Genomic DNA, 15,319 nt, shown 5'->3' on the forward strand with positions numbered 1-15,319 from the left:
ACCCAATGTGGCCAGTGTGTGAAGGGTAACCTACCCAATGTGACCAGTGTGTGAAGGGTAACCTACCCAATGTGGCCAGTGTGTGTAGGGTAACCAGCCCAATGTGACCAGTGTGTGAATGGTAACCTACCCCATGTGACCAGTATGGACCTAATGTGCCCAGTGTGTGAAGGGTAACCTACACAATGTGACCAGTGTGTGAAGGGTAACCTACCCAATGTGGCCAGTGTGTGAAGGGTAACCTACCCAATGTGGCCAGTGTGTGAAGGGTAACCTACCCAATGTGACCAGTGTGTGAAGGGTAACCTACCCAATGTGGCCAGTGTGTGAAGGGTAACCTACCCAATGTGGCCAGTGTGTGAAGGGTAACCTACCCAATGTGGCCAGTGTGTGAATGGTAACCTACCCAATGTGGCTAGTGTGTGTAGGGTAACCTACCTAATGTGGCCAGTGTGTGAAGGGTAACCTACCCAATGTGGCCAGTGTGTGTAGGGTAACCTACCTAATGTGGCCAGTGTGTGAAGGGTAACCTACCCAATGTGGCCAGTGTGTGAAGGGTAACCTACCCAATGTGACCAGTGTGTGGAGGGTAACCTACCCAATGTGACCAGTGTGTGAAGGGTAACCTATAATTGGACCGAATGAGGCCAGTGTGTGGAGGGTAACCTGAAGAAGGCATTGGCTCGGCAACTCGTACAGAACGGGATACTTTTAGGATTTAAAATGTTAAGGCGCTGAGCAGACACCGCAGATAATCCCGCGTGTTTTGATTCGAGGTTTTGGCCGGGCGGCCTGTGATTTAAACCGAGTGAGCTGATGAACTCTGCGCAGTCACGAATCGCCTCCACAACACCACACACACACACAAAGAAAATATCATCACGTTAAAGTGGCTCAAGTCTATGCGAAATAAAATGTTGTTTTGACCGTGATGCCCTGTGATAGCTTGCGTGGACCGGTTTCTGCTGCTACTTCAGAATCGGTGGTGTTTATTTATTTATAGTAGAGGAATCCGATGAGCTATGAAGCTACTTTTCACAGCTGGCCAGTAGAGGCACGGGGTAAGAAAGTTACAACAACAAACAACACAACAACAACACGACAGGAGGGCAAAGTGCAAGGCAAGGTAAACACATCACCCAAACGCATGCACAAATACAACTAAACCATCCCCATCCTACTCTTAGGTTTTTTCGGTAAAGTCACGTAGGTAAAAAATTCAAAATTACATTTAAATTAATAAAAGTAATATAAAAAATCACGACGTTTCGGAGGCAACACAAGCTTCCGTCTTCAGGTGGAACCGTCACAGCACGCTTAGCTGTATCAAGTAAAGAGAAATCCCAAGAAAATCGTCCTTGTATATATAAACTACTATTAATGCTACTGCCTCCTCTTCTTCTTAGTTCTTTCGGTATAGTCACGTAGAAGGGAAATAATAAAATGATAAAAATTAAACATAATAAAATTCCGATTTAAAGCTTTCGTGACTGCAGGGATTCATCTTCTTGGTTCTTTCGGTAAAGTCACGTAGAAGGGAAATAATAAAATAATAAAAATAAAACATACAATTCCGATTTAAAGTGTCTTCAGGTGGAACCGTCACAGCACGCTTGCTGTATCAAGTAAAAGAGAAAATCCAAGAGACCCGACCTTGTATATATACTGGTTGAGGGGGGAGGAGCCAGGACAGGCCCCTGGATAGGAGCTTTTTTTATTATTATGATAAGGTTGGTGCGGCTGAAGCTACGGCTAGTCTACATAACAAGTTGAGCGTAAATTCGAATTCCCTAACCAGGAGCCAGGCATCTGTCATAGACTTGGAACTTGCCTCTTGTCCGCCCCCCTCCCCTAAATCCCCTGTTACCCCCTGCTGCTTGGATGGTCATGTGACTACTACACCACCACCACTTTGCTCACCCAACCATCCTCCCACACTCGGACGCTTGTGCCCATCAAACTTACTCCACGCAACTCGCTCGCTCGCAATCACTGACTCGCCACCACTCGCGGGCGGACGCTAAAGTTCCAGCGGCACGGTGGCAGCGTTCGTGCCTCGCAGCTAGAAGGGCAGCCTGGGTTCGACTCCCGGCTCGGGTGTGACTTTGTGTATGGGGCAAATGCTCCGACACACCGGTGCGCTGTACGAGTAACGAATCGCCACGTTTTGTCAACCTGCTGCTGCTCTATATAAGAACGGGAGACACAGCAGAGCCTCACCATTCTGGCGAATTGCCCGATGATGCTGGATGCAATTACCAGCGAAACGTACTCAAATTGTAAATGTTGTGGTTTCACGCTTCAACACACTGGTGGGCTAAAGCAGTGAACTATTTGTCTTTTGTCAACGTGACACTTTTTTACTGATTGGCCGTGTCGGGTGGTGAAGGGTTACGACACATTTATAAATAACGCGATCTAAACCCAAAAACGTTGATTATGAATAACATTGGTCGCGAAAGCCTACGTGTCAAAATTAACGACACATATCTACGTGATCTAACAAACAAAAAAACTTGTATTATGGGTGATATTGGTGGCGAAAGCCCTCCTACGCGTGAAACTTTCTGTATGGGGTTTGTGTGTTCTGCGTGGGTTTCCTCTGCGTTTTCTGGTTTCCTCCTATTGTGTACAAAAAAAATCCCCTACAATTTAACTGGTGTTGGTCAAACATCCTAATGCTGAAAAATAATCTGCAAACTACTCAATGAGGATTGCACGTATAAACATCGCCCTCCGCCCCCCTACTGTGAAAACTTTCAGAATCAGAATATCTATTCATATGGGAGGAATCGAATGAGCTATTATACAGTTTTTTTTACAGATGTCCAGTCGGGGCACAGGGTAAGAACGTCACAACAACAAACAGTACAATAACACGATAGTAATAGGTTTTTACCCTTTCAACTGGTACAAAAACTGACACCTTTATACAAGGGATCATGTTTGCAATAACCACAACACAAGCAGTCCAAATGCAAACAAAAAGAAACAACTCTGATAATGATATGCACAGTCCCTGAAGTTGATTGGTCCACACCCGAGACAGCTTTTCTTAGAGCCTAGTCTCCATTGGTGTTGGACCAGATGACGCCAAATGGTCGTTTGCCTTTGTATAAAGGTGTCAGTTTTTGTACCAGTTGAAAGGGTAAAAACATATTAATATATATTTGCCACTGGTAAAGGAGGTCTCATTAGAATAACACGATAGCAGTGCAAAGTACAAGAAAGGTAAACAATTCACCCATGAACACGCAAAGAAAACTAAACCATCCCCATCCTAGCAGCCCACTGCGCTATTAACTTAATTTTTCAGAAGCGACCTGGCCACAAATGGATAGCTCAACAAAAGTGGCTTGGCACTTGGCAGAACCCTCCTGCAAAAAGAGGCTTTTGAGACTCGGCGAGACTTTTCGCCGGGAACGCTGCCATCAACACGAACTCTGGCCACGAGTTCCCCGACTCGCTCACAAAACACCACCCACCGATAGCATGCATGTCCACCCACAACACGTACACCGCCTACTGCTGCCTGTGTAGACGCAGTCTGTGTAGGTTACGTGGTGGGGGTGGTAGTTTGCTTATTTGTGTGGGGGGGGGGGGGTCTCGACAGCTGACGAGAAGCTCCCACCGAGCATGTGCGGCGAAACGTCGGACAATCACGACGACGGAAGGCGCACGCTACGACCAGAACACGCGCGTGACAGCTGTACAGAGTTGACTTGAAGCTTTCGTGACTGCAGGAATCCATACTCTTTGGTTCTTTCGGTAAAGTCACGTAGGTCGCTTTCCCACCTGATGATGGACGCTTGTGTTGCACCCGAAACGTCGTGGTTGTATGTTATTTTATACCTACGTGACTTTACCGAAAGAACCAAAGAGCCTGTACAGAATTTTCGCTCCAAACCTGGGGTGTTTCATTCAGACGCTGTCTTCCCGACAGACCTGTTCTTCACCTGAGGACGGCTGCTTGCTTGCGTTGTGGCCGAAACGTCGTGAGAATTACTTAATGTTTTATTTGTATTATTTTATTATTTCCCTTCTACGTGACTTTACCGAAAGAAACAAGAAGATGAATCCCTGCAGTCACGAAAGCTTTAAATCGAAACTGTACAGAGTTGTACAGCACCGTCGTTCTGTTGGGGCAAATGTAGTTGGCACACGTGGTGGGGGTTGCCAGCATTCCACCCCTGGTCACCTTTGTCTCCCCAGTGCGAATGATGTTGACACTGTCTGCCAGGTACCTAACAGAGGCGGATGTCGATGGGTAGGCAAACACAGGCGTACACGAATTGTGAATGTCGTGGGTTTACTCTCCAACACACCCGTGTGTGCGCTGGACTAGTAACAAGTTGGCACGTTCTGTTCACGTGACAAACCTTGCCAATTGGCTGTGTCAGGTGGTGGCGGGTTTGACGACACATTCATATATTTACACGATCTAACCCCCCCAAAAAAGTCGCATAAATAGAGGCATTTTTATTTATTTTCATACCCAATCAGAATTAGTGTTTTCTCTGGGGGGGGGGGTGCATGTAGCGTGGTGTGAACCATCAACATTCGAGCAAAATGGGACACGTCCACTACCATGCCCCATGACTGTTTTTTATTTGGTTGTTTTTGTATGTATGTTGAACTTCTTTCGCACCGTACGTAGCCATCCGCGCTTGTTTTTTTTACGCTAGTTCTTTTGTCGTTTTGGTGACCCGCCCCGGGTCTGCCACTCTTAATCTATATCGCGAGGTCTCGCCCGGTCAAACAAAATAAACTTGAAACTTGACTCCCCAAAACGTATTTTTCGCGTGGATAAACTCTGGAATTCCCTCCCATCGTTTCTCCTCCAAAGTGCTTACAGCCCGTGCCCAATTCAAGAAAAAAAAACTGTTTCATCTCTTACCCCGTTACACCTTCCGATAGGGGCCGTTTGTTTCTGGCCTACGCCCAACAAACCGTGACAAAGAAGGGAGGAGGAGGGGGGTGACGGGGCGAAGCGCATTGGCACCAGAACTTATTTTGTTGTAGCGGCTGCGATCCGTGCGTGCGTTTGTGTTTTGGCACGAGGGTTATATCCTGCAGTCTCCACCCCTTGCACGCACTGCACCCACCCACCCGCACTGCATCCACCCACCCACACTGCACCCACCCACTCACACACCCACTCACACACGCACTGCACCCACCCACACGCACTGCACCCACCCACTCACACACGCACTGCACCCACCCACCCACACTGCACCCACCCACCCACATGCACCCACCCACCACATTCACTGCACCCACCCGCACGCACTGCACCCGCACGCACTGCACCCACCCACACTGCACCCACCCACACTGCACCCACCCACCCACACTGCACCCACCCACCCACACTGCACCCACGCACCCACCCGCACGCACTGCACCCACCCACACTGCACCCACCCACCCACACTGCACCCACCCACACTGCACCCACCCACCCACACTGCACCCACCCACACTGCACCCACCCACCCACCCACACTGCACCCACACTGCACCCACCCACACTGCACCCACACTGCACCCACCCACCCACACTGCACCCACCCGCACTGCACCCACACGCACTGCACCCACACGCACTGCACCCACCCTGCACCCACACGCACTGCACCCACCCACGCACTGCACCCACCCACCCACCCACACGCACTGCACCCACCCACACTGCACCCACCCACTCACCCACACTGCACCCACCCACTCACCTACCCACACTGCACCCACCCACTCACCTACCCACACTGCACCCACCCACTCACTTACCCACCCACACGCACTGCACCCACCCACACGCACTGCACCCACCCACACTGCCAATACCATTAGCCGCCATTCGCTACTAAGTGACGTCACCACGGCGCCTGTGCCAGGCCAGGTGCACTTTGAGACCACGTGAAGTGTCGAAGGCTCGCTGACAGGAGGAGGTCTCGGGACAGACCTAGCAGGTGCCATGGGTTGGCTGACTGAGATGACCGGTAGATGCAACACCAGTAGGTAACCCCCTTACTGTGCCAACTTTTGCTGTATTTTATCCGCCCTGCTCGTTGTTGTGAGCGTCGCTCCTCTGCCCTCCGTTGTTGCTGGAGGGCGACTGCCTCCAACTGCCCAGTAGCAGCAGCAGCGTCCTTCACGAGCCTCCTCCATACAAAGATAAAGACCCCCCGTATAGCCTCAACAGACTGTAGGGGCAAGTGCTGTTAGCGAGCACCTATGAAAGCCGCAACGGTACACGAGGGGGTGGGTGGCAAGCACCACGCCCGACCGCCTTTGTCTCCCTAGTGACGATGTTTACACACCGCACCAGGTACTCATTTGAGGCTGAGTCGACCTAGGGGAGGCCCAGGACCGGTTCAGATAATCGTCACTGGGGTTGGCCGTGAGTGGCAATCGAACTCCTCCATACACGCACGCACGCACCCACCCACACCCACCCACACACCCACACACACTTCCCTCCCACCACTCCTTTCACCCTCGTCTGCTTCATTATCCACCCACCCATCCAGCCTTATCTCGCCTCCCCTTATTTATACAAGGAAGCCGGTTCTGTGAGTTGGTTACCTGCGACCGGATGCGTCGAACACCTTTCCCCGATTCCCTTTGTTCCCCTCCCTCGAACCTCGACTGATTTGCATGATAAACTCATGGAACATTCCTCATGGCCATTGTGTGTGTGTGTGGAGAGAGAGGGGGGTGTGAGACATTCATGACGGTCGATTAGACACGTGCAGTGCCGGATTATCGTAGTAGCACAAGTAGCTACATATGCTATGGACCCCGCACTTTCAAGGGCCCCGCGCTAAATGCTTTCAAGCCATCAAATCCGGTTCAGTGATTCTGCACTTGCTCTATTACTATAGTACTATACCGCCTTCAACTTTTATGAACGACTGGGTGTTTAAGGTTAGCGATTTGTCGTATTATATCTGGCTGTATAGCAAATGAAAAAATCCAATTACTTTACTATGCAAGTTAAACATTTATGTGTTTTCATATTTACGTGGTTTTTTTAGGACCCCTTTATAACATATGCTACAGGCCCCGTACTAGCTTAATCCGGCACTGGGCACGTGCACAGCATGTGACTACATTATTCGCGATAATTGGTTTTTTACCCTTCCATCTGGCAACAAAGCTGACACCTTTTTTACAAGGAGTCATGTTTGCATAGACCACAATACCTGCAGTCATAATGCAAACAAAAAACGTAACTGATAATGTGCACTGTCCTTGAAGTTGATTGGTCCACACCCGACACAACTTTCCTTAGAGCCTAGTCTCACATGGGTTGGACCAGATGACGCCAAAAGGCGCACAACTCAAAGACAATGCACCATCAGTATGAGAGCTCGGGTTAAGCATTTACACCATTGGAACCTCATTTGCCAGTAAAAATTATGATAATTGTTTTTTTACCCTTCCATCTGGCAACAAAACTGACACCCTATTTTTACATTATTCGTATTTTAGTCCACGAGCCCCAGACCACACACCACTTTTGTCGGTCACAGCGTAGTTGGTTCCAATGTCCTTATTGTGGCCAATAACGGTGAATTCTGTGATAACCGTTTGGAGCCAGTGGGGCTGTCAAGTAATTAACGCGCACACGCCGGGTAACAAAACAGGCGGCGCCACGAGTGACGTTGCTACCTTGGGTGGTAACCCGAGTTCAGGCTGTGGCCCGCGGGCTTTTTAAACGGAGATGATTTGTCCGTGCGGAAAAGGTTGGCCCCCGTAGTGGGTGACACGGACCCGAGTTTGGCAGTCGATGAACGTGCCCGACTGGACATCTCTAGAACAAAATAGCTTCCTAGCTCATCGGATTTCTCCAGTACAAACAAAGGTTATGATATTGTACCCTAACGATGTCTCGTACTATGAACTGGGTTGACACCGAGTGGATGTCGAGGACAATGTAGTCCCCATTATACGGTGCTGGTTTAGACCCTTGAGTGTGATTTATTGCGTGCGTGTATGTGTGTGTCGCGAGATTTGGGCGGTGGTGGCTATGCACGTGGTCTATAATCCAGTACCGCGGAGGCGAGGGTTGATGGATCGCACGGATACAGGTTTTCCCTCGCTTTATACGGTAGATGCCTTCTACAAAAAAAGGTGCTCGCAAAGCGAAACCGCTCGAGGCAGCTGCCTGCCGGGTGGCGCATCCAGCACGCAAGCAATGTCGTCCCACGTCTGACCGTTTAGCTTCGTACGAGTGAATTCAAATCGCGTAATATCGCCAATCTTGGGTAGATATAGGTGAGCCGCCATGTGCACGCCAAATCGCACAAAACCGAACCCTCGCAAAGCGGCGGGGGAAAACCTGCCTTGTGAAATTCCCTTCCTGTGGGCATCGAGGAGCCCCATCGTACCCATGGCTCACCAGGCGAAGGCAGTACAGCAAGTGTGCACTCCGCCTGTCCCATCTGTACGGGATAACAGTGTGGCCCCCGCGCACGTGTGGGTCTTCTCCGAGTGCTCTGGATTCCTTCCCAACCACGTGTAACGACCCATTATTTGGCCGAAACACCTTCACATATACGAGACCGTAGAACTTGGGCAAATTGTTGGTCGTGCCGGCTCGCCATGCGGCTGACCTCCAAGCTCGTATTCGGCCCGTCGTTCTCTCTCTTCGAGGGCGCGCCGAAATACCGTACCGGGCACTTTCGCAAGTTGAAAATGAGCGTGTTATTGAGAGAGAAAAAAAAACAATTGACCAATTGTAACCTCTCGTCGCTACCGTACCTGTGTAACGTGCGCGCCCGCGTGTTTGCGTAACAGGAAAGCCTGCACCAGGTGATCGTCATGCCGCTTCCGGACGTTCTGACGTTGGCCCGAGACCCCCACTCAGGTACGGGCGCCCCCGGCAGAGGTACGCAGGGCACACAGGACAGGTGTGCTGTTTGCGAGCACCGAAAAGGCCGGTGGCACATGATGGGGTGGGTGGCCAGCACCACGCACGGCCGTCTCCTTTGTCCCCCTGGTGCAGTTGTTTACACACCGCACCAGGTACTTGTTCAAGGCTGAGTCGGCCTAGGGGAGGCCCCAGGACCGGTTCAGGAATTCGTCACGCAGGGTTGCCGGGTTCATGATCGCCGCTCACTAACCGCTAAACTACTGCTCCCCATACACACACGGCACGCACAGAGTGCACACACACACACAGGGCATACACACACACACACAGAGTACACACACGGCACACACACACGGCATACACGGGGCATACACAGGGCACACATCCACATTCGTGCATTTGACAATATATTTTTCCCCGATTGTGCATTTGACGTCATGCCAGGAGACGAGGCCCCCCATTCAGTTCTCTCGCAGAGCAGTGGCAACCCTTCCGGGTTGGAGAACGGCCCCCAGAAGTGGACGTCACAGAGCCCCCCACCTCCGTTGTCCCTTTTCAAGTGACCCTCTGGTCCACACGCAAAACTTTCCCACCCGCTCAGGATATGCGAGCAATGTTCGTTGCATGACAGCGAAACCGATACTTGAATCCCAGAGATGCAAAAATACAATTTAAAGTGATCATTATTCTTTGTCCGTCATTAGTTGACCGGGTTCAGACCGCCACTTGTGAAGCCAGTTTTAATTACAGGCAGCTAGCTGAATGCAAACCCAGGATCTCAGCTGTACCAGCTGAGACCTGAGATCCTAGGTTCAAATTACTACAATCAGCACAATCGTCAGTCGTGATTATTATTATCTGTGTTTTCTTTGCAAATCTTTGATAGCCTTCAGGACGGCGTTGTTGTCTGGACTGGTCACCTGGCTCTTTCAGTGTTCCCTGGCTGCAGAGGACACACGATAGCATAATTGTGTCTGGAGGGCACGGGGCATCACGGTTCAAAACGTGGCCCTGTTCCAATGAGAAATTAGATCGTGCGCAGCGTGCCGTCCGACTTTCTCTCTCCCTGTGGCTCGTGTGAAATGCCGGCACTGTTTGGCCAATGTAGGTATGTACGTTGAACTTCTTTCGCACTGTACGTAGCCAACGGTGCTAATCAGGAGGTGCAGGTGGAGGACAACAAACTAAAGGCATAAACAACAAATCACACGAAGGTCGGAGTTTAGGGGTTCTCCCAGCTTCCACCGCAATGGGGGGAGCCACCACTGACGGAAACGGTCGCTGTGGGACATCCGAGCTGAGCCAGAACTGAGCGGTCACCGTACAGGTGAATTTCCACTGGCCATTTGCCGAGCCGAGCCGAGCCTATAATGAAATCGAGATACGCTGGCCTCGCGTGACATCTGAATCTGGCTTGGGGCCAAGCAGGGCCAGGGGCAGGGTTAATGATGCATTGGTTGCGTGTGACGTTGGCAGCATGGCTCGGCTTGTGCAGTGGAAAAACAAACCTGGTGGCTCCTGAGCTGGCTCGGCACGGCTTGGCTGTATGGTGGGAAAAAAAAAGTCTTGGTGGCTGTGACATTGAGGCCGGGTGGATCAGAGGTCAGAGCGTTGCACTGGCACCGCTAAGATCCTGGGTTCTAATCGTGATTTCAGCTGCCCGTCATTAAACCGGGTGTAGTGAGTATGTGGCCTCAGCCCAATCACAAATGAGTGCACACTACAAAAAACAAATCCATCGGTAAGTTTGATTCTGCACCAAATTTGGCTAAAATTCCAGGTCTGAGTGTTAAACGGTGAGGTTTGACACTTTGATCACGCCGCTCAAAGGGAGATCAGATCGGACGCCGCGTCTCGCGATCCGACATCGCGATCGTGATAAAATTAGAATAACGTCATTGGAACCTCATTTGCCAGTAAAAAATATGATAATTGTTTTTTTACCCTTATATCTGGCAACAAAACTGACACCTTTTTTACTAGGAGTAATGTTTGCATAGACCACAATACCTGCAGTCGTAATGCATCATCTGGTCCAACCCATGTGAGACTAGGCTCTAAGGAAAGCTGTCTCGGGTGTGGACCAATCAACTTCAAGGACAGTGCACATTATCAGAGTTATGTTTTTTGTTTGCATTCCGACTGCAGGTATTGTGGTCTATGCAAACATGACTCCTTGTAAAAAAGGTGTCAGTTTTGTTGCCAGATAGAAGGGTAAAAAACCAATTATCTTAGAATAACGTGTTTATACATATAAATATTCCTTTAAGTGGCCGCGACACCACAGCGACGCTCGCTCCGGGCTAGGTGGTGCATTGTTAGGCCACCCGCGGGGGAGTGGCAACAGCTCACCAGCAGAGATCGCAAATGGGTTTTGATTCCTTACCCGTACCCGGCCGCACCAGGGTCGCAAATGGGTACCCGTACTCGGCCGGGTACGGGTACCCGTTCCCTACCCGTACCCTACCCGAAATGAGTGACAAACAGTTACTCACCAGTGACTCACGGCCTACCCGTACCCGGCCGCACCAGGGTCACAAACGGCTACCCGTACCCATACCTGGCCGGGTACGGGTAGCCAGATATGGGGTAGGGTACGGGTATCGGGTACCCGGTTGCGACCTCTGCTCACCAGGCAGGTTGTCGCAGGGACGCAACGCTCGGCAAGTGTCGCTCACCCGAGTCGCGTCGTCGTCCTCGTCCGTGTCGTTGTGGGTGCCGAGCAGAGCGCAGCGTGCAAGAACTGAGGAGGGTGCTTCTGCTCATGCTGGGGTGTGCCGTGCAGGTGAGCTGCCCGCCCGCCCACCCGTCCACAACACGCCACCCTGAACTACACTATTCTTTGTTGCCATGAAGGGTAAAACCTATTGTTATTTTTCATCATTGTTGAAGCTTCAAATCAAGATTGTTGATACGGGCAGAAATGTCCCGTTGACATAAGGAGCCGTCCATAAATGATGTCACGCACCTGGGGGGGGGGAGGGTCAGACATTTGTGACGATGGGGGAGGGGGGGGGGTTGAGAAATGTGACGTCACATCAAAATGCGCAACTTCAAATAAATATAGACAACACGTTCTACTTAATTAAATAGACTTTTTAATAACTGTTTTCTCCTACAACATCAGAGTGCAGCGCCACATTAAATACGCACTACAATGACAATAGTTTAAAGCGATTTGAAGATTTGAAGCATTTTTTTTGGGGGGTGGGGGGGGGGGCAGAACTTTTTAACGTCATATTTGGAGGGGGGGGTCGGACTTTTTGCGACGCCGTGTGACGAAGGGGGGGGGGAGGGTCAAAAATCATCCAAAATCGCGTGACGTCATTTATGGACGGCCCCTAACTTGCTCGACCCAAGCTTTAAGTGCTCTCGTGCTTGCATTGTCTTTGTTGCTGTATTGTGGCGTCCTCTGGTCTAACACTGGTGGTGAGACTAGGCTCTAAAGGCCAATCGGTTTCAAAGACGACGCATCGATAATTATCAGAGCATGTTAGCTTGTTTGCATGTTCACCACAGGTACGTGTGGTTAATGCAGAATTGCTGCCTTGCAAAAGGTTTCTATTTGGTGGTTCAACATCTTGACACATGTTGTATTGCCAGAAAGGGTAAAATCTATTCTTATTTTTCATCATTTTTGATCCTGGCAAAAAGATATATATATATATATATAAAAAAAAATGTTTTACCAGGTAAGGCCCACTGAGCCGTAATAGCTCTTTTTGAGAAGCGTTGCACGTTCCAATCTGCCGTGTCGTAGTACCCACAGCAGCGTTCTTGTGCCCCCCGCAGTGCGAGAAGAAGGAGGCATTCATTGAAAAAATAACTCAGCTGGACCTGGAGACCCAGGCGGCGATCGTTAACCATATCAAGGAGGTAAGAGTTTGACGTTTAACCCTTGCGCGTCTCGCGTTTCCCCCTCTGTTCTGTCGCATCATACATAGCCGACCGTACTAATTGGAGATGTGCGTGGGGGGGGGGGGAATGGACAACAAACTAAAATACAAAAAGCAGTTCTTAAAGACAAAAACGCTCGGTGTGAGAAAAAAAAACACGTGTGCGTGCACGAATTCACGACGTCACTGCGTGTCGTTCGCGTCTCTCACCTCTATGCAGGTCACCCACAACCCTGAGAATGTCCTTGATCTGCACTGGGCAGATTCCAATGCTGCAGAAAGCCCCGATCTGCCGAGTCACAGCAGCCTGGCCAATCGCTTGCGAGGCGTCGTGGAGGAGAGAGACTCGTTTTCCCAGGTGAGATGGGAGGGGGGGGGGAATGAGAAATCTCTTCGATGCGCCGTGATTTTAAAAACTGCAACAGGCAGGCGGGACGGCCCTTCACTCGTAGGTCTCTCTGCAGAGCCTCTCTAAGGAAGCTTCCACGCTGGCCGCATGTCTTGGGAAAAACAGTGGGAGCACCCCCACGCATTACCCCCGCCCCCCCCACCGTGCATGGCCTGCCCATCGACCAACCGCGGTTGTGCATCAATTTGCGTACTGCACAAGGGGCGGTGGCGGCGCAGTTTAAGAAAAACTTGCACCGACGACTCCCGATGGGAGGTCGAACGGGCAAAGTCGAGTGCGCCGACCAGTTCGCACGACGGCAGCAGCAGCGTCCACGTACCACGTGCGTACGTCGGTTGCACGGTTGCACGGTTGCACGATCGCTTCTCCTCCCTCCCCGTAGACGGTTGTGGATCTGACGCTGGAGGTGGAGCGGCTCCGTGCCGCGCCAGAGCCACCCGCGGCGTCGGTTGGCAACGGGGTGGCTGCGGATCCGCCCGGCTCCGCCGCGAACCACTGGGACAAGCACGGCAGCCCCGCCGACAAGGCCGCCGCGAGTCCCGCGGAGAGCAACTTCAAGCTGCGGCGGGCGCAGCAGGAGTTGTGAGCGCATTTCTGAAACGTCCCTATGTTTAAAACCATCGTCGTCAACATCGGCCAAATCCACTGCCAACTGCCGCCATCTCTCGCGCTCTGCTGCGATATAATAATCCTCCAGGGCCAACCTGTGCAATAGCTGATTTCGTCGCTCCATCTCCGTCCGGCGGTTGTGCTCTTGGACAAATACTATTTACCTCATATTATTTTGAATCCTCACATCCTGTTATTTATAGTCGCGCACGCACTCGGCCCTCGTCAATCCACCACCCACAGTTAGCTTGGCAGGGCTTAATATCCTCGCAAGTACGGCCCGGGTCGCTGGATTACTTTTTACAATGCCACCCACAGTGGAGTGCCACGGTGGCTAGAAGATGTTAACTTCCTCGCCAGGTACACAGGAGGTTGTGGGTTAGATGTTGAGATGTTAACTACCTCGACAAGGTATACAGGAGGTCGTGGGTTCGATGTTGAGATGGTAACTACCTCCAAAAGGTATACAGGAGGTCGTGGGTTCGATGTTGAGATGTTAAGTACCTTGTTAGGTATACAGGAGGTCGTGGGTTTGATGTTGAGATGTTAACTACCTCGCCAGGTATGTAGGAGGTCGTGGGTTCGATCCCGACCCTGACGCCTGCTGCTGTATATTTGGAGTTTGCGTGTCTCTCTCCCCGTGGTCGCTTGGATTTTTCTCCGGGTCTTCCATTTTTTTTCCTCCACATTTGGAATATGAAAAGGGGTGTGACCTGGAGGAGGTTGTAATTGTGATGCCATGGTCAAGCTGGTTATGACCGCCGTGTAAGTTTTCGCAGTTGTGCTGTACACACTCTCCGGCGTGTTTTCGGGTTGTACCGCGCGATCTTTGGCGCCATGTCCGACGTTTTCGCTCCGCATGCTGAGAGCTTCTTCAGGAACATTCAGTTCCCGAAAGCATCGGGCATCGTGCGGAGCGGTCCTGCGGGAGAGCAACTCGTGACTGCGCAATCGCAAATGTCGTTTTTATATTTGACCTTCGTTTCGCTGGATTTAATTTGTTTCGGCTGCCTTTGGCAGCAGGATCTCACTCTGCCCGTTGACATCGGTTACATTTAGGTGTCACACAAATACAAGTTTATTAATGTCTGTTTATTTTAGCCACTACCGTTTCGCCTTCTATTACGGTTAACAAGCCTTTGCCAGACGCATCTCGTACGTATTTTTAGGGATCGCTCTCCACTTGATTGCAAATAAGACGTGTTCTATCCCTGTCGTGTTTTTTATATATTTGATTCTAAAACTAGCAGTTCACCGATGACCAAAATACCATGGAATGGGTACGCTCTCAGCAGATCTCGCAAACTAAGCGGGGTTTGAGCCTGGATAATTCGGCCGGATGTTACAGGCGCCATGCCGTGGGGTAATGAGCAGAAGAAAACAGCGTAGCGTACTGTACGTGTGTTGAACTTCTTTAGCACCTTACGTAGCCAACCGCGCTAATCGGAGGTGTGCTGGAACAACAACAAACGGCAGTCATCCATAATTGTGCGATACTTGTGTGCTTTCTCATCTTTGCTC

General features: G+C 50.8%; 1 protein-coding gene across 1 annotated transcript in view; it reads left to right on the top strand.

Annotated features, from left to right (window-relative positions):
• The window catches only part of LOC133356221 (protein Daple-like), a 54,843-nt gene that overhangs the window by 21,794 nt on the left and 17,730 nt on the right, over positions 1-15,319 (top strand). The window contains exons 4-8 of the mRNA XM_061573597.1: positions 8,809-8,878; positions 11,611-11,669; positions 12,677-12,760; positions 13,001-13,138; positions 13,572-13,771. Coding sequence (XP_061429581.1) covers positions 8,809-8,878; positions 11,611-11,669; positions 12,677-12,760; positions 13,001-13,138; positions 13,572-13,771 — 551 coding nt within the window. The remainder of the gene's footprint in view (positions 1-8,808; positions 8,879-11,610; positions 11,670-12,676; positions 12,761-13,000; positions 13,139-13,571; positions 13,772-15,319) is intronic.

This window comes from Lethenteron reissneri, chromosome 53 (genome assembly GCF_015708825.2).
Source record: "Lethenteron reissneri isolate LAM-NWPU_2019-01 chromosome 53, ASM1570882v1, whole genome shotgun sequence".
Lineage (NCBI taxonomy): Eukaryota > Metazoa > Chordata > Hyperoartia > Petromyzontiformes > Petromyzontidae > Lethenteron > Lethenteron reissneri.